This window comes from Carcharodon carcharias, chromosome 7, assembly GCF_017639515.1.
Source record: "Carcharodon carcharias isolate sCarCar2 chromosome 7, sCarCar2.pri, whole genome shotgun sequence".
Classification (NCBI taxonomy): domain Eukaryota; kingdom Metazoa; phylum Chordata; class Chondrichthyes; order Lamniformes; family Lamnidae; genus Carcharodon; species Carcharodon carcharias.
Genome location: NC_054473.1, coordinates 80,382,181 through 80,401,388, shown reverse-complemented (window position 1 = coordinate 80,401,388; position 19,208 = coordinate 80,382,181). Strand labels below are relative to the sequence as shown.

At 50.0% G+C, this 19,208-nt stretch overlaps 1 protein-coding gene across 1 annotated transcript in view; it reads left to right on the top strand.

The window, feature by feature from the left end:
• The window catches only part of dock3 (dedicator of cytokinesis 3), a 1,401,685-nt gene that overhangs the window by 1,000,910 nt on the left and 381,567 nt on the right, over nt 1-19,208 (top strand). Inside the window, 1 exon segment of the mRNA XM_041191502.1 lies at nt 6,000-6,124. Within this exon segment, the coding sequence (XP_041047436.1) occupies nt 6,000-6,124 (125 nt within the window).

Genomic DNA, 19,208 nt, shown 5'->3' with positions numbered 1-19,208 from the left:
GGGCCAAATTTCCTGTGCTGCATATTCTATGTATTTTGTTTAACTGACCTGCTGATCACTAGCCAGGAACAAAATTACATACGACCAACTACTTATTAACTTTTGCTAAATCGGTTATGTAGAGGCATTCTGCCAATCATCCAGCGCAAATTGTTGACTTCAGGGTATACAGTGACTGAGCACCTAACAGGACTGTAGGAACTAAATTTGGCATTCTGAAATTCTGTGCACTACTGGTTTGTAGTGCAGATCTGAAGGTCTACTTCCAATGGAGAAACATGGCAGTGCATTTTGGGCAGTTGCTGCTCAAACTCCCATATCTACATTTTGAGATGAAGTTTAGAGCCCTGGCTAGAACACTGAAGGAGTTGCAGCTTCAGTAATTCACAAGTCACAATCAGAACTTTAGAGTTAAGATTTCCCTGATGTACAGACCAGAAGTGCAAAAACACAAAGAGTCCTGAACAATATTCAGAACTGCCATCATTTGCCTCTTTATGACCACGAGGAGAAATTACCTTTTAACATGGGTCTTCATATTGTTGAAGAGACTAGCACCATCGTATTTATATTAGAGTGGAAGGCCTATTCTAAATGTTATGACTGTCAACCACCCCAACAACTTCATACACCAGGGGCAGAATTTTGAGTTCATTGGGCAAGTGCTGTCAGCGGGCATGGGATTGGCCGGGAAACGGGCTGCTGCCCACGATTGGCCCCTGACCTCCATTTCACACTGGCGGGCCAATTAAGGCCTACCCAGCATGAAATGCGACTCCCCACTGGTCGGGAAGGACCGTACGGGGCTGGGGGCCTGTCAGCTGCCGAATCCAATTGCAACCTAGCAGCCAGTTTAAAAACGGCACAGACAACCCCTGGAAGGCTACCACGGAAGAACATCTGTTCTGCGTCAGCAAACTCAAGTGATGGAGTCGAGTGCAGCTGGAGACGCCAGGTGGGACGGCAGATTGGGTGGGCACTCAGCCCCTTGCTTTTCGGATGAGTGCCTCACGGTTCTCCTGGGGGAGGTGGCTGCCAGGAGGGGCACCCTTGTCCCAGAGATGGGAGGAGAAGGCCACCACACCTCACAAAGAGGGCATGGGAGGCGGTTGTAGTGCTGGTTAGCAGTCATGATGTGGTGCAGCACACATGGGTGCAGTGCCGGAAGAGGTTTAATGACCTGCTGCACACAGGAAGGGTGAGTACCGTGTTGGCATGAGTCAGTGTGCAGAAGTGTTAAGATGTGGCTGTCACCTTATGGACCTGAGGGGTTTTAGAGTCTGAGTGCCAACTGTCAATGATGCCGGAGCTGGCCAAGTGGGTGAGCCCTGGCTGCTTGGACTGAGTGCCTTGTGGCTCGAGGGCCACGACTCGAATGTGCCCTGTGAGGAGATCCTCAGCTTGGGTTGGCCAGGCTGCAATGGTGCTGCAGGTAGAGAGTGGACTAATCAATGCTTCTCTGTCTTTCCAGGAAAAGACAAGCCATAACCAATCAGAGAGATCACGTACAGGCGGAGGCCCTCCCAATCTGCTGCTGCTGACCAGGTTCGAGCTGCAGAGCTGGCATGCTCCATGTCAACTGGGGCGGAGAGGCTGGTCTGTCAGATGAAGGTAAGAGTGCAGTGCACAGAGGTGAGAGTTTCGTATTGTGCAACCATTCCAGTCTCTTCATTGATGGGAACCTCAAACCTGGAGTCCCTATTGATCATTGAAAGACAATGGCACCATGATGCTGATCTCCATTGTCTCACCAGCGTGCCTGGCATGCACAGTGACAGAGTGATGACTTTATTTAATGACATGTCCTTGTTTTCCCTTAGATTCGTCAGCATGCACTCGCTCTCTGGACCCCGAAGGGCCACCCCTGACGGTGGAGGACCACCGGGCTTCATTTGCACCTGCGTCACACCCACTCTCTGAATCAGGCACCAGTGCAGGTACCAGCATCTCGGTGGTCATTTGATTGGTGGCAAGAATGTCGGTGCACATTGGTGAAGGCACTTCACGTTCGCTTGAGGAGCAGGCAGAAGCAAAGAGTGCCCAGGGCACCAGCAGCCAGGGGACTGCTGGGGACCAAGACGATGCTCAGTCGAAGGCAGGTGATGAGCCTCTGGAGTCATTCATTAGGTAGCAGATGCTGGACGTCCAGTGGGATGTGTGGGAGGATCTGGCGGAGAACCATGAGGGTCTGCATGCCATGGCCTCCATTGTGGAGGAGTCCATGCGGAGCATGAGCACTACGTTGACCCTCGTGGCCGAGTGCACTGTCTCCTCCATTGAGAGAGTGGCCACTCTCATGGAGAGGCAGCCCCAGGGACAGAATGAGGGGTTCCAGGAGTTGCACTCAGACCTGCAAGCCCTCACACAGGCAACGACCTCAGTGTGGGGCCAGTATCCCAGCTGGGTGCCCACCCATCAATGGTGAGCAGGGAGGTCCAGAGCGACCTCACATTAGTGCATGGGCTGCTTGTCATCTCTGCAGACTCCTCTCAGAGCATCTGATGAAGCTGCGATGACTGGGGAGATTGCAGCCGTGGCACTAGCCGCTCCCTCCCAGGTGGGGCCAGCACAGGCTCCACTGGCCAGAGGATGACCGCCAAGGTCAACAAGACAGCAGAGTCAGCAGGCTGTCTCCAATGCTGGTGCCAGCAATGGGGGGACACCAAGACGTAGCACTTGGTAACATAAGTTAAAGACCCCATGAGCACAAAAGGGACAGTTCATGGGTGATTTTTCTGTTAATTTATGTTTGGTTTATATGTCTGCTGGTGTGGACATCAATGCATTCAGTGTGACAATAACATTAAATTTGCTTTGGTTCTGATGGCCTGAGTATGCTTCACCCTTTTTCTTTCTGGTGCAGGATATGCCAGTATGTAATGTTGGACATGAGTGGCTGGCTACTTTACTGCACAGGCAATGAGTGGACATTAGATGCAAATGAAAGAGTCATTTCAGACATCTGGGATGGAGGTGGCAGCCCTGATATGAGGTGGAAGCAGATCTTTGATAGCCTAGCTGAAGGAGCGTTGGATCAAGGCGTCTCTAGTGACCCTGCCTCCCTGGACGCTAGTGAGGTCTGCCTCCACACCCTCAGCATTCTCCTCACTGTGCTCCTCTTAGAACCATAGAAAAGTTACAGCACAAAAGGAGGCCATTTGGCCCATCTTGTCCATGCCAGCCCGAGGACCCCCAGGTGCCCTTTCTAATCCCACCTTCCTGTACCTGGCCTATAGACCTGCAGCTTACAGCACTCCAGGTGCAGATCCAGGTACTTTTTAAAAGAGTTTAAAGTTTCTGCCTCTACCACCAACTTGGGCAGCAAATTCCAGACACCCACTACCCTCTGCGTAAAAAAGTTCTTCCTCATGTTCCCCCTACACCTTCTGCCACTAATCTTGAATCTATGTCCCCTGGTTCTAGAACTCTCATCAAGGGAAACAATTTTATCCTGTCCATTCTATCTATTCCCCTCATAATTTTATACACCTCAATCAAGTCACCTCCCAGCCGCCTTTGTTCTAAGGAAAATAACCTCAATCAATCCAATCTCTCCTTGTAGCTTTTCTAACCCTGACAACATTCTTGTAAACCTCCTCTGCACTCTCTCCAGAGCTGTTACATCCTTCCTGTAATGTGGTGACCAGAACTGCACACAATATGCCAGTTGTGGCCTCACTCTGCCAATGAAGGAGAGCATTCCATATGCCTTCTTTACAACCTTGTCTACTTGAACTGCTGCCTTCAGGGACCTGTGTACTTGTATGCCAAGATCTCTCACTTCATCTACCCCTCTTAGCATATCCCATTTATTTTATAATCCCTGTAACTGTTTGACCTCCCTAAGTGTATGACCTCACACTTCTCGATGTTAAAATCCATCTGCCACTTTACCGCCCACTCCACCAGCCCACCTATATTGTTTTGGAGATTATGGCTATCCTCTACAGTATCCACTACTCGGCCAATCTTTATGTCATCTGCAAATTTCCCAACCGTGCCCCCAACGTTCATGCCCAAATCGTTAATATATAACACAAAGAACAAGGGTCCCAACACCGAGCCCTGTGGAACACCACTTGAGACAAATTTCCATCCGCTTCTGTTCTTGGGTGGTGGAGAGCCGCCATGAGCCACCTTTTCAGCAGGTAGACCTTGTCACCCAGCAGCTATCTATCCAATCGCGCAGGAGCACTGAAGAGTCTCAGCACTTGGGAGTGTCTCAGGATGTAAGCATCATGGGAGCTGCCAGGGTACCTTGCACAGACTTGCAGAATTTGCATCCTGTGGTCATGTTCATGTTCAAAGAGTGGAATCCCTTCTTGTTGACGAAGGCACCCGGCTGACCCGCTGTCACCTTGATGGCCACAGGTATCGATGGCACCCTGGATACAGGGGCACCCAGCAATTGCTGCAAACCCTCTTACTCGCTCAGCCAGGCTGGCCTCGTCCACACGGTAAAGAATAAAGGTCAGTACCCGCCTGAATAGAGCCTCTGTCACTAGCTTCATGCAACAATGGACAGACTCCACACAGATCCCCCACTGAGCCCTGGAAAAAGCCAAAGGCATAGAAGTTGAGGGCCATTGTGACCTTCAGACTCACCAGCATGGGATTTCCACCCACACAGTCAGAGCTGATCTCAGGCCCAATCATCTGACAAATGGAGGTCATGGTCTCCCTCGAGAGTCTTCGCCTCCTTCGGCATTGCACCTCAGACATATTGCGGTAGCTGCAACACCGCCTATAAACCCTGGCAGTAGGATAGTGCCATCTTCTTCAGCCCCTTCTGCCTTGGACTTCCTGCTGGCCCTGCGCCCCTTGTGCCTGCGCCTCTCCTCCCACAGGTCCCTCCCCTGGAAGCTGCATTGGGACACCTGACCTCCTCTCCCTTCTGCCCCTCTCTTCCACCTCAGAGGAGGTGCCATCAGCAGAGACCACAATCCCCATTACCAGGGTAAGGGAAGGCTGTCTGATACCTGGAGGGGTCCACACAGTCTGAATCCTCAGGGGAGACCTTGGAGACACCAATATGAAGTGAAATGAAGCCTGCAAATGCTGAGAATGAAGCCCCGAACAGAGATGATCTGCCAAGTAACAAGAAGCAACCAGCAGCAAACTATCTCCAAAACTCCTCACTACTCACACTGGCAATGCTGCTGACCATTTTTATCCTGCCCTTGGATAAGGTTTTGTAAAATGTCAGCTGCCCGCCTTCCTGTTTTACCTGTGCAACGAGTGCAAAATCGCACAGGCAACGTAAAATCTACCTTAATTGCCTTTTTAATGGCCTTAACTGGTCTTGTATTTGAAGGCGGGCACGGCTCTGACTCCTGTGTGCACCTGACGAGTGAAATATCACCTGACGTCATCACGTGCTATTTTACGCTCGAACAGATCAGGCATGCACCCACCCGCTCAGCAAAAGATTCTGCCCCAGAAGTGTTACATGAGATGGCCTTGCCAGTTTTTTGCAATGAAAGTTCAGCAATCTTGTCTCAATTTTTGGTCAAACTTGTAATAAAGAAAATGTTAGAAAGAGTCAACAATGTAATAAAGCATCAGTGCATCACCAATAATAATCATTTCATGATCTCCTTTGCAAACTGCTGGCAGAGAAACTTGTAAGACACTTTGCCATGGTGATATAATTGAAACAAATTAATAGTGTGAAAGAAAAATGTAGCTGCTTGACATCTAAAATTAAAAAACAGAAAATGCTGGATACACAAGGGTTGACATTTTAAGTGGGATCATTGATTAGAATCTTTTATTGGAAAACATTTGTTGCAGCCCTAGGAAAGACTATGTGCTTGTGTTCAGTCAGACACCAATCTTACATAGCACTTTGTTTGGGTTAACTCCACTGCTGTGGTTTGACTGTACACTATCTGCATATTCACCCATCGACACTGCTGAGTGCCGACTTCATCTTTACATTATTCCTGTTAAATTTTATCAAAGCATGTGTTTGGACATGTTATGTAAATGTCCTGCAGGTGACATCAGGAACGACTTGTATCTGACGTTGGAACGAGGGGATTTTGAGAGAGGTGGAAAGAGTGTACAGAAGAATATTGAAATAACAGTTTACGTCCTTTATGCAGATGGAGAGACACTGAAGGTAAGAGTATTTTTAAACTTGATGAGAAATTCTCTTCATTACTCAGTTGGAAAAAGCAGACACCAAAAGATCCTCAATCTGTACTGAGTAAAATAATCTCAGCCTGGGTGGCAGTGTTGAGGGATGGTAATATCTGTGCCTCTGAGCTAGGAAAGAGAATACAACCCAGGTTACTTATTGCAAGCCACTATCATTGGTCCTTGCTGAAAAATGCATTTTCTACTTGTTAGGAGAGAACAGAATTAGGCTTAGCTGTTCTCTTCTCCCGCACCCCACACACTACGACCCCCGCCACCCCCAACCCTTTGCCCCGGCCAAGAACCCCACCAACACTCAATGTCCAAGCTCTCACAGTGACTAACATTATATAACACATCTAATGTCAACAAAATGACCCAAGATGCTTCACAGATGAATAAAAAAATATTGGCATCAAAACAATGAAGTAGATATTCAGAAGAATGATGACAGCCTGGTCAGGGAAGGGTTTTAAGGAGTTTCTTGAAGGAGAAGAAGGTGGTTGGGAGGCAAAGAGTAGGTTTAGGAAGGGAATTAAAGAGCATAGGGCTTATGCAACCTTAGGTACAGCCACCAATGATGAGTTGAAGGGAGTGGGTACGAACATTTGATATTAAAAGAACAGAGATTATGCTGCTAGAGAAAGTTGCAGACAAAGGCCTGGATTTTCCATTCTGGGCCAAAGTTCCATGGTGGAGACGCGTACTGGCAGGGTTTCCTGCCACGGAACCCAGTGGGAATTGGTGCCAAATCGTGCGGTGCAGGGCTCATTAATTATGCAGTCGGGGGTTTCCCAAAATACGGCATGGCGGGCTGTCGTGCACCCGCTGTCATATCCGGCACCATATTGAAAAGGCGCCCAGGCATCAAGTTCTTTGTCGTGAACCCACTGTGGAAGGAGGAGATAGCCTGGTGATCCCAGGGAGCTCCAGGCCCCATATTCAGCAATGCTTCCCTTGATGTGCTGCTTAATGCAGAAGAGGCCAGAAGGGGCATCCTGTACCCCAAGGATGGAAGGAGGAGGCAGAGCCAACCTTGTGGCCAACCCTGCATGGGAGGAAGTTGCCAGAGTGGTCAGTGCCCACAGCCTCCATTGGAGGACTGCCCTGCAGTGCCAGAAATGGGTGAATGACCTCATTTGCACCGCCAGGGTAAGTGAACACTCAACTGCTCACACTGACCTCACTGAATGATAAAGGGGACATAGGCCTCAGTCATCCATACGGCCCATGCATAAAAGAGCTACTCAACATGATAAGGTGATGCCTCATAGCCCCACAGCCTCGCAGTCCATCTAGTCTGCGGGTAGAGAGGCCACTCTGGGTTCCTGACTCTTCTGCACAGAGAGCTCAGATGCTGTTTGGGGGTGGGGGGAAGGGGGTTAGGCATTGAGAGCACCAGCAAACACCGCTAATGACATGCTTCTGTGAGCCTTGTCCTCGTTTCTGCATGGGCTCACCACTCTGGATGGTGCTACCTCAGAAACCTTGTGGACAACCTGCAGTGCATCAATCACATGGCACACAATCCAGTGGGTTATTTGTAAGAGTGGAAGCATGAGAAAGATTCCTGAAACCCTGCTGCTCTCAACCCCATCCTCTCTCTTTGCACAGGAAGAGATACAGCACAACAGGAGAGAGAGAGCGAAGAAGGGAGGGGACCCGACTGAACTGAGGAACCTTGCAGAATTCGAGGAGCAGGCAGCTGAGCTGGCAGAGGAGGAACCGGACCAAGCCTGTGCAGATGGAGAGGTCGGCAGGCAGCCTCCAGCCAGTAAGGATCCATGCATAATGTAATCACATAGAAACCTAAGGGTCATGAGTTTCTCCATGTTGGAGGCAGCTCATGCAGTCTCTCGCTCTCTCCTCTTTCACTTACATGCCAGCAGGAAGAGGGGAAGTCCAGAAGAAGAAGCCCTGTCCAGCAGCACCTTCAGCCCATAGAAGATCGAGGAGATTGAAGAGAAGGAAGAAAGTGCACCTGTAGAGCCGTCACAGAGTCATCTGTACCCTCCAACAGCCCAGAGACACATACATTGGTAGATACTAGATCTAATTTAAGCAGAGCCTCACAATCTGATGGTCACCACATGAACATGTGTCCACAGCAGGAGAAGGCAGGATCAACGAAGATCACCAGCAATCAGAGGACTCCTGGGCAAAAGGCATCTGCGACATCCAAGTTGGATACGAGCCTCTGGGATCAGCCCTGTCTGAGATGCTGGAGATGCTTTGGGAGCTGGGGGAATATGAGGCATAGGTGACGGAGGCCCTCAACAGAGTGGCACGTGAAACGGAGCAGTCCGTCTGACAGCTCTATGATGAAGTGGTTCCGACATGTGCACACATGGAGACCTCCATGGGGACGGTGGTGAATGCTTTGGAGGACATTGTCCAGCAGAACGCTAATTTTCTGTTGGAGATGCGTGCAGACCTGTTCTCCATTGCTGTAGCCATGGGTGAGCTTTTGCTGTGGCTACATGTGAATGGGACAGGCCATCTCAACCAGCATCCAGGTGTTCCTTCTCCTCGAGGAGTCAGGCAGGGGCCCTCGGGCACCCAAACGGAGGAGGGACATCCCTGGGATCTCCTCTCAGGACTCTCTGAGGGTGTCCAGCCCTTTGCATGTAACCCCTTCTGCTTCAACCTTCGTGTTCGCAGAGGGAACAGCTGCCCCTCAGCAGGACAACCAAGGTAAGCCAGTGCCATCCATGAATGTGCAGGGAGACAAGAATCTTTGCCAGGGCCCTTGAGAGCCATGTGCAAGAAGCCTCCCGTGCATGCTGAGCCTTTGCGCTTCACACGCTCATCTGTTGAAACACCTTAGCATTGTCAGTATTTTGTGCTGGGGTTCCCCTTCAGTTGTCCAACTGAACTGACCTGCTGCTCTGCCCACCCCCGCTGACCCAACTCCCACCCAACATCTTGAGATCTCCAACTGGAGCCACTAGATAGTTGCAAGCTGCCATGGTGCATGTGACTTTTCAGGTTGGGTTCAACACCTTCAAACCCCGCCCCCCGCACCCTGTGACCCACACCCTCTCTCACATCCATTGACCCTCCATGTGACCTTAGAACTCCCCATAGTCACACAGAACCTCTTTCCCCTCTTCCCCCCCTCACCTTGCCTGTTCACACCTGCACACCCTCCCCATGCCCGTTCATACCTCCATACCCTCCCCATGCCTGTTTACCCCTGCACACCCTCCCCATGCCCGTTCACCCCTGCACACCCTCCCCATGCCCGTTCATACCTGCATACCCTCCCCATGCCCGTTCACCCCTGCACACCCTCCCCATGCCCGTTCACACCTGCACACCCTCCCCATGCCCGTTCACACCTGCACACCATCCCCATGCCCGTTCACACCTGCACATCCCGTTCCCCCCTCCAGCCACATTCCACCACAGTTTTTCTCACCTTCCTGCTCCAAACGACTTCATGTTGGCCTCTGGCAGGAATGGCGACCTGCCCTGATGGGCGGAAGCGCACGTTCCTGTTGTCATTTCACACTGGCGGGCTCCCGCTATATTGTTCCCACCACCCGCCATTACACCCACTACTGTTGGGACTGGAAAATCCCAGCCATAGGGAAGGGGAATTCGATGAATGAATTTAAATTCAAGGATGACAAAATTAAATTTGAGATATTGAAGGATCAGGTGCAAATTAAGATGGCTGAGCAGGATGGCAGTGCAGGATACAGGCCGGAGAAGATGAGCAGAAGTTTACAAAGGATGTGAGGCTAATCAAGTGGTCACTCAAATAGTTAAATCTGAAGATGACAAAGGTGTGAGTGAAAATTTCAGCAGCAGATTGGCTGGGGTGGGCAGTGTTACAGAGGTGGAAGTATGTGCTTTTTTGATGAATAGGATATGGAACTGAAAGCTCAGTTCAAGGTTCAACAGAGCACTGACATTGCAGACGGCTTGTTCAGCATGAGACAGTGACAAGAGAAGGTGATGGAGTTGATGGCTATGGGTGGGGAGTTTGTAGCAGCACCAAAGACAGTGTTTAACTGGAGGAAATTGCAACTCACCCAAGACTGGATGTTGAACAGGCTGTCTGACAGGAGACAGAGAGAGAAAAAATACAGATCAAGAGAGCTGGTGGAAAGATGGAGCTGGGCATTGTCAATGTAAAGGAAGAACTTGCATTTATATATCACATCCTACATAATCTAAGGATGTCCTTAAGTGCTTCACAGGTGGTTAAATATATTTGAAGTATAATTACTGTTCTAATATTGGGAAATATGAACGCCACATGCATTGAGAAAGCTGCCCCCCCCAAAAAAAAGCAATGTGATTATGACCAGATAATCTGTTTTTAGTGAGGTTTGTTGAGGGAGTAAATGTTTTCCAGGTCACTGGGAAAACTCTGCTGATCATCTTTGAATAATGCAATGGGATCTTTTTGTGCCTAGAGAGAACTAGAAAGGACTCAGTTTAACTTTTCATCCAAGAGATGGCACTTCCAACAATGAAACATGCTCTCAGTACTACATTGAAGTGCCAGATTTGATTATGAATTCTAAGCCTTTAGGGTGGAGCTTGAGCCTCATGTCTTTCTGAGTCAGAGGCGAGAGTGCCATGGCTGATATCTAAAACATACATATGTAAGCTTCTTCTTCTTATCGTGTCCACAGACAGTCAATACATGGCCCAGCCAGAACTGGACACATTTTTGTGCTTTGTTATTGAATTCGGCAAGATCTGTAACAGTGCAGGGTTCCTCTAGCGATAGGCATTGCAGGAGATGTTGCAGTATAAGCTGACATATATCCACAAATCATGCTGCCCAGGAGCAGCATGTAGATGAGAAAGAGGAGATGACCAAGCATGTACTCTTGAGGAACTCCCAAGGGGGCAGTGTCATGGTGGAAAGAGAAGGTCTTGCTAGAAATACTTAGGCCGGAATTTTTCAGCCGTTGACATCAAGCATCATAGTGGGTGGGGGGGGACAATATGGTGAGAAGGCCAAAAATCAGTTTCACGCTGGTGTGAAAGCACAACGGGATCATCCGATGATGTCCGCCATGGCAGAATGCGAATCCCACTGGAGGTGAGCATGAACCTGATTTGCATCCGTGTAATGGGACTGGTATCGTTTCCCCCCCCGGCCAAATTTACCGTTATGCCGATAGGAAAACGTCGGCCCAGAACACATCTGAACAACTTACCGTTAGGGCTTTGCTCACATCGCAGACATCCAGGGGAGAGGATGATGTTGGAGTGCTACTGCTACCAGACCCTGGAGGAACAGGTGCATCACATGCTGGGTGGATTCTGGTGGACGTGGCTCCACCGTGAAGCAGCTCATGGAAGCTGGGAGGTCTCTGTTGATGTGGTGGCAGAGTGGTATTGTCACTGGACTAGTATTCCAGAGACCCAGAGTTGGAACCTGAGTTCAAATCCCACCACAGCAGATGGTGAAATTTGAATTCAATAAAAATCTGGAATCAAAAGTCTAATGATGATCACAAAACCATTGCCGATTGTTGTAAAAACCTATCTGGTTCACTAATGTCCTTTAAGGAAGGAAATCTGTTGTCCTTGCTTGGTCTGGCCTACATGTGACTTCAGACCCTCAGCAATGTGGTTGACTCTTAAATACCCTCTGAACAAGGGCAATTAGGGATGGGCAATAAATGCCAACCTAACCACCATTGTCCACATCCCCTGAATGAATTTTAAAAATGTCTCAGGTCTGCTTCAGAACATCATGGCTGCAACAGATGATTGGCAAGGGTAGGGGGGAGGAAGATCCAGCTCTGAGTGAGAGAGGGAGGTGTCCCTTGGAGGTGGGAGAGGAAGGTCTAGATGTGACTGGGAGAGGAAGATCTACTGGAGGGGGTGAGGTTGGGATGCGGGGGGGAACAAAGGCATCTGGGGGTGTGAAGTTGGGAGGGGAGACGCAGGTGTCGGGGGTGAGGGGAGGGTGGGACAAAGCTGTCGGAGGGGTGAGATTGGGAGGGGGAGGAGGGAGTACGGGGAAGGTGGCTACTGCGGGGGAAAATATGGCAAGTGGAGAGGCGGGTGTAATGGGGGAGGAGAGATTTCGGAGGGGGGAAGGTGTCTGCGGGGGATGAAGGTGTCCAGGGGCAGGAAGGAGTAAGGGTGGAGGAGGGAGTAAGGGGTGGGGATGTCTAGCTGAAATCATAAGGGAGGAATCTGTGGAGTTAATGATTGCCTTCTGGGGAGTGAACTGAGGGTGGCTGTGGTAGGAGGGAATGGAGTATGAAAGGGGGGCAGAGGGAGCTGGAAGGATGGGAGGATGAGTGTGCATTGGTAGCGGTAAAAGGAACGACGAGGGTAGGTGGCGGGGACTTGGAGGCAGACACAGAACCTGGTGGTGGGAAGGAGGAGGTCAGGGGATCAACAGTGATGGGGGAAAGGACACGGGTGACTGGGGGAGGGGAAAGGATGGGGGAGCTGATCAAAAACTTGACTGTGACCATTGTTGTCAAAATCATAAGTGAGCACAGCCTCATGTTGGATGGGCACAGGTGCTGCATGGGAGTGCAACCAGTGGGTGGGCGGAGATGCAGGTCAGCTCAGATGGACAACTGAAAGCAAACCCCAGCAAGCAGCATTGAAAATGCTTGGGACAGTAAGTTTAGTGTGATGGATAAAGGCTCTGCATGCTTGGGAGAGCATTTGCACGAGGATCCAAAAGGCCCTGCCACATGCACACTTCTCCCTCCAGAATTACACATGGCCTGGCCGTGTGCAGCTGAACTGCTAGTATGGGATTGCAGTTGGAGGACTTGCAAAGCCTGTCAGTGAAACTGGAAGATAACCTTACACATTACTCAGTGAAAGTGAATATACTTTCAGATGAAAATTAAAAAAATGTGTTTACCCATGCAACCACTTGTGATCAGAGTTTCTCAACTTTTCTAGGCCTACCGCTTCTTCTAGGTGCTGCCCTGACATCTGTAGCAGGGGTGGAGACAGCCTGTGCAGTGATTGGCCATGTTGCCTCTGATGATAACGGAATGCATCCTTTGGAGAGCTGAGGCCTTGAGGACCCCAGTTTGCTTTGGGTATCCTCCTGTGGGCCAGCTGCTCCCTCTGCGGTGACAATGGATGAGGTTGAGGAAGTCACAGGCAGGCAAAGGGGACTCGGAGGGAGCAGACAGTCTCTGAGATTCCTGGCTGGACAACGCAGGGGTGTCCAGCTGCCGCTGCTCCTCCCTTTGGGTGTCCAAGGGTTTCGGCCTGACTCCTTGAGAGTAAGGAGCACCTGAAGGGATGTTGAGGTGCCCCATTTTCCTCTCGTGTTGCCACTGCAGGAACTCACCCATGGCTACTGCAGTGGAGTGCAGGTCTACGTGGATCACCGTGTTCTGCTGGACCAGGGTCTCCATGACGTCCACCATCCTTCCCATGAAGAACTCCATGCACGCACATGTGCTCACCACTTCACCTGAGAGCAGGTGGACGCACTCCTCCGACTTCCGTGCCATTCTGTTGAGGGCTTCCAACAGCTCTGCGTAATGTTCCCCCACCTTTTGCTGACTCTCCAGGATGAGTTGGAAGGCTGAATCCAGAGGCTCATCATCTGTCTCGGACCTCATAGATGCCTGTTTCCATCAGTCCTCTGAGTGCCGGGGAGCTTAGCTAAACCTGCCTCCTCCTGCTGCAGACATGTGTCCATGCAGTGACTACCAGGTCGTGAACCCGAGCCTGCTCAAGATCTAAGTCCCACCAAGGTTTGTGTCTCTGCACTGGTGGAGGGTGTGAGTAAGCACTATGAGGGGTATTCCAGGCTGCTTATTTCCAGCTCTTCAATGGAGGACGTGTCCTCTCGGCTGTAGGTGAGGACCTGGATGGAGCTGAGGGACTGGCTGGCTGATGGTGTCGGTGGCTTGGCAGAGCTCCTTGTGAACCAAAGTAGAGATGGTTAATGCATGACAGCACAGTCAAAAGCAGGATAGAGTGCACTCATAGTTGCATTGAGAGAGGGATGATGTGGTGTGGATCCTCACATGGATGTTCGCCGCGACCTTACCATCGCCGCAGGCATGGTCCATGTCCTCACAGTCAGCACAATGGCACACTCCTCAATGTGAGTGAGGGGTCTAATGTCAGCCACTCCAGCCCCAGTCTGGGATCTCTCCCTCCTGCTGTGAGCCAGCTTTTCCTGCATGAAAACAGATGGAGAGAGAATGAGCAGAATGCATGGTACTGCATGGAATGTTTATGTGGTGAGCAGAGCCATGGATGGGATGAGGACGTGAGCTCCAGAGGTTATGAGCCTGAGGAAGATGTGAGGGTGTGTGTGAGAGTTAGAGGTGTTGTCCCTTGAAGTGTGAGATCCCTGTGGATGTGTGATGGGTTTGTGAGTATGTGAGTTGAGTGATGAGGTGGTTGACTTATGTTGGCAGAATGGATGAGAGCACATCCTCTTCCTGCACTGATGTCTGACCACCTCTGTACACCTGTGGCGATGACCACCACTGCCACCGCCATCCAGGCTGGATTGGTGACTCTGGTAGACCTCCTGCGGCCAGAGCAGGGGTAGAAGACATCACGGCTGCCTTCCACTGCATCCAGCAAGGCACCCCTGAGAGGTGTCACTAAGTTTGAGGGCTGCCGTCTTCTTTGCTTCCATGGCCATCTGTCACCTGGGCCAGTCCCGGTCTGTAGACATGAAGTAGGCTGCGCACTGGTGCACTTTAAATATGGCACCCGGAGCGAGGAAACATTGAGGTCACAGCGTGGCAGGCAAATCCAAGCCCGCCCACCAGCGATCCAGAATGTTTCCCATGAATGCATTGTTAATGAGGTGGGACATGCCGGGAACGGGACAATACCATGCGAAAACCCGCCATTGCAGCAGGTGAATAAAACGACTTTTTTTGCGCCTACTCCCCCACTTCATGCAAATCAGGGAGAATTCCACCCTTTGTCTATGGTCTGAAATATAAGCCTGGAACCATGTGAGGGCAGTCCCACCAGCTGGATAACAAAGAAATGTTGGAGTGGAATGTATGGTCACTAACGTCAAAGAATGCAGAGAGGACAAGAAAGAATAATGCATCACAGTCACAGAAAATGTCCTTTGTGACATTGGTTAGGGATATTTTGGTGCTGTGGGAGGAATGGAAACCTGATCAGAGGGTTTCAAGTTGGGAGGTGCAGGTGAGATTGGCAACAGTGTATTCAAAGACTTTTATACCAAGGGTGGGATTTTCCGGTCCTGCCAGCAGCGAGAATTGTATTGGGCGGGGGCACAAAATTTGGCATGAAGGCAAAAGTCAAATTTCCACTGGCGGGAAAATAAATTGGAATTTTCCCCACTGGCCTTTCATGGCGGGTTTCCCGTGTCTCCATGTCGGGAGCTGTACTCAACATGCCTTTGCATCTCATGAAAAACCCATCTTGCCAGAATCACGTTTGCACTCCAAATCTAATTACCCCAACGGTGGATAATTAAACCAGTCTGATTCGCAACCACATATAAGTGATGTGCATCTGGTGACATGCACACCTCATTTGCGACTTTGAGATTTGCATGTGCAGCATTCGCCTATCTTCACTGCTCTGTGCTACTCTTGCGGCTGCCCCGACTCCGTGCCAAGGCTCCTCAGACAAGATCAGCGGGAAGGGTTGGAAGGCAGAGACTTGACTTTGGGGGGTGAGCAACTGGACAGAGACACGGGAACGTGTGGAAGGCGGACACTAAACTGGGGATGGGGGGTAACTGGAGCACAGGAGAAAAGGGGTGGACAGAGGCATATGACTGGGGGTGGGAGGGTTTAAAGGAAGAAGGGGGATAAGTGTGAGTCAATCCTGGGGCAGTGTGTGCCACAGTGTCAGGGCCAGAATTTAAACCCTGTCCTGGAGCAGGGTGGACCATATTGTTGGGGCCAGAATTTAAAGCCAGTCCTGGGGTAGTGTGGACTATGCTTCAGGGCTATGGCTGGCACGCATGTCTTGGTCCTGGTCCGCAGAGGAGAGGGCATGTCTATGCAATGTCAGTCATGCACAGCATGGTGCGCTGGTCGTGGTCAGTCCCTCACACATTTGGGTCCTGGGGTTGGTGGCTTGGTATTGGGCAGCAAGATTGCACTGTCACAGTCAGGGGAGGCATCTGCAGCCTGTAAATGGGGAACTGGTAAGTAAGACAGGGGCAGTCGATGTTCTCAAGGAGGTGGTGGGGGGAGGTACCTTGGTAGTCACTATTCATAAGGCCTTAAGATGGGGAGGGGTGAGGTCAACAGGGGGCATGGGGACCTGGACAAAAATCGGTTCGGGGGAGGACAGAGATATCGACCACGATGACAAAGGTTAAAGGGGAGGCAAGAGAGTGATTGGAGGGAGGGAAACTTGCACATGATGAGCTTCAAGGATGATAGGAGGGACTTGGATGATGACGGAGGGTTTGGTTGGAAGCTGTTCCCAAGATAGAATTGAAGCAGCGCCATCTAGACAGTCGATGGAATGATGCAATTGAAAAATAACCTTGGAGAAAAATCACCCGGGGAAGGGTCTGAGGGGTTGTAGGAGGAGTCAACTACTGCACTTCTCCCCTGATTGAAGGGGCACCCTAATAATTACCAGTTCAGGACATGGAGAGCAAGGCTCAGCTGAGACATGTTAGGAAGACTCAAATGCCAATTGAAGGATTTGGGCATCTTAAATTGTGGTGCACTTTCTTGCGAGAATCCATTAGGGTTGGGCCAAATGTAGATTTGATATGATTGATAATTTGTCCCTCACATAGGAATGTGAAAGGTCAGAAGGATCAAACCATTAAGGGGCCACAGCTACAGTACATATGCAACATGCTCCAGACAACTCTACACGTTGCATTTGGGAGGTTCAGCGTTTACACGGCTCACCAATTGCAGTTATTAAATGAGTGTAATGCCGGGATCCAGCCTACCCCAAAGGAGGCAACCTGATTGAGATTGATAATATGTGACTGTACTCATCCAGATCCAACCCCCTTTGTGAATGTGCTGTCATGTTAGGGGTGGGGGGTGGTGGCACAGGAGGGAGGAAACGAGGCTACCTGTGATCCTTCAGGACATGCTTCAGCTGCAAGAGAGAAACTGGGGATGGAATGTCTGGAATGAGGGCAGCCTAAGGACTTCACAATGACTCCCTGGCTTGGTGATGGAAGGTGATCACTGCAGGGTAGGGAAACATGTCTCTCATTTATTCTTCCACAGACACAAGGAGGAGTGCAGAATGTAGGCAGCAGGCAATGCTGTCTTCTTAATGGTTTTGATGTAACTGAGGGGAGAGAAAGTCCTGTTGCCGTCTGGCAGGGCTAAGGAAGAACCTCGCCCTAAGAGACATGGGCCAGCGGGGCCCCATGAAGATCCAGAAGCTAAGGAGGAGAGACCAATTCCACAAATGTGTTTGGTGTGACCCAGAGTGTACCGAAGATGCCTCTCATACTTGGAGATGAGCGGGAGACAAGGCCGCAGACGTCTTTGTTTGTCAAGGGATGTTGTGTCTCACATCTGCCACATTCTTCAGAGGATCTTCGCAGGGACTGTGAGGCCATCCATTGCCAGTGATTCAAAAGATGACCACTGCACTCAATTTTTTTGAAAGTGGCTTATTCCAGAGCTCCACTGGGGACCTTTGCGGAATATCGCAATTCTCCACTCATAAATGCATAAGACAGGTTACCAATGTCCTTTTCAGTAAGGCACACAATTACATCCAGTTCTTCCTGGATGAAGCCAGCCAGGCTGCCAAAGCAGGTTATGGCAGGTTTATGTGAGCTACCCTGGGAACTCGTGTGACTTTCACATTTTGAATTACTTGCAGGTGTCACAGACCTTCAAGGGCCCTCAGTGCATTCAGGGTTGGTTCTTCGGTGATAAAGACTACCCGCAAAAGACATGGCTAATTACGCCCATTTGGCAGCCACAGAGTGCTTCAGCAGAGATGTACAATGTGACTCATTCTGCAACACGCTCCTTGATTGAGCAGACCATTGGCATGTTGAAGATGCGTTTCAGATGTCTGGACCGATCAGGCGGCACTCTCCAGTACTCTCCCCAGTGGGTGCTGCATCATTGTTGTTAGCTTGGCCCTACACAACTTCGTGCTGCAAAAGGGGGATGAGTTGTCACATGGAGAGATGGAGGAGCTATACATCTCCTCCAATGAGGATGCTGAAAGAGACCACCACTGAAGAGGGCAAAGTTGATGGCACCTCACAGGAAAAGGCTATTGTATGGGTCAGATGCAGCAGACGTGCCCATGAGACCCTTATAGTGGCAAGGTGCCAGGGAGATAAAGATTAGCTCATAAAAGCACATCTCACCTATCCCTTCGATGTAGGATAGACATTAAGACCTCCTTTGTTATCCTCAACATCTCAATGAAGGACATCAATGAGTAGTCAAAATCTTGCTTAATGATGACCTCATCCTTGGAAGGCTAGGCAGCCTATGAAGCATGTGGCCATTATGCAATGGGAAAAAAACTCCACCAGCACTCAATCTGAAGCAAGTAGACATGGTGCAGTCCTTTCAAGCATCGCTTGTAGGAATAAATGGGTCTTTATTGGAGCGGCAGGTGATAACTAGTGGGGTACTGCAGGGATCAGTGCTTATGCCCCAGCTGTTCACAATATATATCAATGAATTGGATAAGGGAACCAAATGTAATATTTACAAATTTGCTGATGACACAAAACTTGTTGAGAATGTGAGCGATGAGGAGTGTGTTAAGAGGCTTCAAGGCAATTTAGACAGGTTGAATGAGTGGGCAAATACATGACAGATGCAGTATATGTGGATAAGTATGAAGTTGTCCACTTTGGTAGAAAAAACAGAATGGCAGAGTATTATTTAAATGGTGATACATTGGGAAATGTTGATGTACAAAGGGACCTGGGTGTCCTTGTACACCAATAACTGAAAACAAGCATGCAGGTGCATCAAGCAGTTTAGAAGGCAAAGGGTATGTTGGCCTTCATTGCAAGAGGACATGAGTACAGGAGAAAGAATATCTTACTGCAGCTTTATAGGGCCTTGGTGAGACCACACCATTGTATTGTATGCAGCTTTGGTCTCCTTACCTGAGAAAAG